The 1,632-nt window shown below is 44.5% G+C and overlaps 1 protein-coding gene across 6 annotated transcripts; it reads right to left on the bottom strand.

Annotated features, from left to right (window-relative positions):
- Positions 1-57: 57 nt before the first annotated feature.
- LOC111491786 (dehydration-responsive element-binding protein 3-like) lies at positions 58-1,198 on the bottom strand. 6 transcript variants are annotated; one of them, XM_023140823.1, is made up of 2 exons: positions 717-1,198; positions 58-482 (listed from the first exon to the last, which is right to left on the bottom strand). In XM_023140823.1, exons 1-2 carry the CDS (start codon positions 1,121-1,123, stop codon positions 272-274), a joined length of 618 nt encoding a protein of 205 aa, XP_022996591.1. In that variant the 5' UTR covers positions 1,124-1,198; the 3' UTR covers positions 58-271. The 6 variants fall into 6 exon arrangements, with proteins under 6 accessions (XP_022996591.1, XP_022996592.1, XP_022996594.1 ...); XM_023140824.1 differs by having other exon boundaries at positions 720-1,198; XM_023140826.1 differs by having other exon boundaries at positions 723-1,198.
- Between the last annotated feature and the right edge of the window lie 434 nt (positions 1,199-1,632).

Here is a 1,632-nt window from a genome sequence, read left to right as displayed (position 1 = left end):
AAAAAAAAAAAAAAAAAAAAAAAAAAAAAAAAAAAAAAAAGGAAATTGATTTCACTTCATTTCATTTCAACAGTCAAGACTGTACAGTTGTATGCATTGAAGAGAGATGAACAAAGCAAACAAAGAGAAGAAAACAGAGTTTTTTAAGCCCTTTCAAAGAAAAGAAAAAAAAAAACCAAAAAGGGCTAAAAAAACAAAACAAAACCAACATTTTGAGAAATTAACCTTAACAACTCAAGAACAACAAGAACCATATGAATTTATTTGATTTTCAATAATCCCACAGCAATCCTTCGAACTTACCATAATCATCATTATCACAATCCTCCAAGCTCTGCACCCATGGCGGCGTGTACATCCAACACCCAGATTCCAATTCCTGCCCCGAGTCAAAAAACACTAACTCACCACCGCCGCCGCCGTCGAAACTCGTTCCGAGACTCGGTAGCTGGACGATCTCCGTGAGCTCCTCGGTGGCATCGGAGGAGGAGGAGGAGGAGGAGGAGGAGGAGGAGGAGGAGGAGGAGGAGGAGGAGGAGGAGGAGGAGGAGGAGGAGGAGGAGGAGGAGGAGGAGGAGGAGGAGGAGGAGGAGGAGGAGGAGGAGGAGGAGGAGGAGGAGGAGGAGGAGGAGGAGGAGGAGGAGGAGGAGGAGGAGGAGGAGGAGGAGGAGGAGGAGGAGGAGGAGGAGGAGGAGGAGGAGGAGGAGGAGGAGGAGGAGGAGGAGGAGGAGGAGGAGGAATTGTTGTTATTAGTATCAGTAGAGGAGAAATGATTCATATGAGCGGCTTTAGTGGCGGCGGCCTGAACGTCACGAGGGGCAAGGGAGACAGGGCGGGGAAGGAGGTGTACCAGGTCGGGGAAATTAAGGATTGCAGCTTTTCCTTTGATGCTTAAGGCGGCTACATCGTGGGCTCGTGCAGCCATTTCAGGGCTCGGGAAAGTGCCTAACCAAATGCGGGATTTCTTTCTTGGCTCACGAATTTCGGACACCCATTTCCCCCAATTCCTCATTCGGACTCCTCTGTAAAGCGGGTGCTTCGAGTCCTCTGTGTCTCTGATGCGTTTGAGTTTCTTGTTCGGCTCCGGAGATGAACACGTTGTGGCGTTTTCGTTTCTGCTCATTTTTTGAGACAGGGAGCGATAAAAAAGGGATTTGGATTTTGGATTTTGGATTTTGTTTGTTTTCGTGCTTTACAAAATCACACTTATAATAGAGAGAGAGCCTTGAAAAAGAAAATTCTTATACACATTGTGGGGCCCTCTAGAATGGAGAGAATGACTTCCAGTGAGTGTAGCGGTAACAATAATCGTTCGATGTGAATTCGAAACTATGGTTAACCATCTCGATACTTTGATGACTCCTCTCAAAACCGTGTCGGCTACATTATAACGGACGATTTGGTAGTGGTGTTCGTATCACTAGAGTATCCAATCAATCTCGACTTTTCAACCCAATTCATAAAAGTTGAGTTGGGTTATATTTTTTACTGAGTTTTTGGAATTTTTAGACGGGTCAATCTAACCAACACAAAAATAGGGTTAGAACCTAATCCCAACTCTACTCTACTTGTAAGATTATTATGAAAATAAAAAATATTTGACATTTGTAACGTCACTCATGCAATATGGTT

Source organism: Cucurbita maxima, unplaced genomic scaffold (genome assembly GCF_002738345.1).
Source record: "Cucurbita maxima cultivar Rimu unplaced genomic scaffold, Cmax_1.0 Cma_Scf00017, whole genome shotgun sequence".
NCBI lineage: Eukaryota > Viridiplantae > Streptophyta > Magnoliopsida > Cucurbitales > Cucurbitaceae > Cucurbita > Cucurbita maxima.
Note: the sequence above shows the minus strand (reverse complement) of the source record. Positions and strands in the feature narration are given on the sequence as shown.